The sequence below is a fragment of the Mus caroli genome, chromosome 6 (genome assembly GCF_900094665.2).
Source record: "Mus caroli chromosome 6, CAROLI_EIJ_v1.1, whole genome shotgun sequence".
In the NCBI taxonomy this organism is placed as follows: Eukaryota; Metazoa; Chordata; class Mammalia; order Rodentia; family Muridae; genus Mus; species Mus caroli.
In genome coordinates this window covers 24,337,836-24,338,775 of record NC_034575.1, presented here as the reverse complement: position 1 = coordinate 24,338,775, position 940 = coordinate 24,337,836, and the positions used below count along the sequence as shown (strand labels likewise).

Sequence of the window (940 nt, the reverse complement as noted above, 5' to 3'; positions counted from 1 at the left end):
GAATGGTGTTATAAGTTAGGTGGTAAAGTGGAAGGATGGGATGTAGAGTGCACAAGGGTTAAAGGTCACATGACAGTTGAACTTGAAAAAGTAAAGATTGTCATCTCTGGATTAGGAGCAAGCTGACATGCCCACAGCTCCTAAAGACACGGGTGTAGCAGACAGGTATCCTGGTGCCCGGGAGCAGCTCAGGTTCCACAGCCTTGGACTCAGCTCTGTCCATTCTTGTTGCAGCAGAAGCGTGAGGGGACTCCCAGCCTTCACTGTAGTCGGCGGCAGTGCCCCAGCCTGGTGGGCTGCCCACCAAGCCAGCTTCTTCCTCCTGGCCCCCAGCACTGCTGTCCCACATGTGCCCGTGAGTGAGTCCTAGGCTTTGGGATCATCTAGGAGGGCAGGGCTGCCCCTCCGGAGAAATGCCAGTAGAGTTCCCTAGCTCTCCTCCCACAGTCTCTCCTGATTCAAGCAGGCAATTCGGGAAGCTCTTGCCTAAGTTGGCAAAGCTTGTTTTACTCCAAAGGGAGAGCAGCTTGGCAAGCTGGGGGTGGGGTGGGGGAAAGCAAGCTGCGGGGGTGGGGGGNGGGGGGTTTGCAGGGGAGCCTTTGCAGCTGGTGTGGGTTGTGGGACATCCTGGCTGGTAGGTGGCACTGCAGGGTAGCGATTATCTTCTTGCTCTTTGGGAGCTGAGGCAAAGGGACATTGAGGGGATAGAGAGAGCTATTCTGTTTCTTCAAATAAGAATTTATAAAGATGTAGGGTGGGCTGGGGTGGTGAATGCCTTTAATCCCAGCACTCAGGAGGCAGAAGCAGGTGGATCTCTGAGTTTAAGGCCAGCCTGGACTACATAGAGAAACCTTGTCTCCAAAAAAAAAAAAAAAAAAAAAAAAAAAAAAAAAAAAATAAAAAAAAAAAAAAAAAAAAAAAAAAAAAAAAAAAAAAAAAA

General features: G+C 49.8%; 1 protein-coding gene across 1 annotated transcript in view; it reads left to right on the top strand.

Annotated features, from left to right (window-relative positions):
- Kcp (kielin cysteine rich BMP regulator) overlaps window positions 1-940 on the top strand; it is a 37,689-nt gene that overhangs the window by 30,266 nt on the left and 6,483 nt on the right. Inside the window, exon 30 of the mRNA XM_029478167.1 lies at window positions 235-355. Coding sequence (XP_029334027.1) covers window positions 235-355 — 121 coding nt within the window. The remainder of the gene's footprint in view (window positions 1-234; window positions 356-940) is intronic.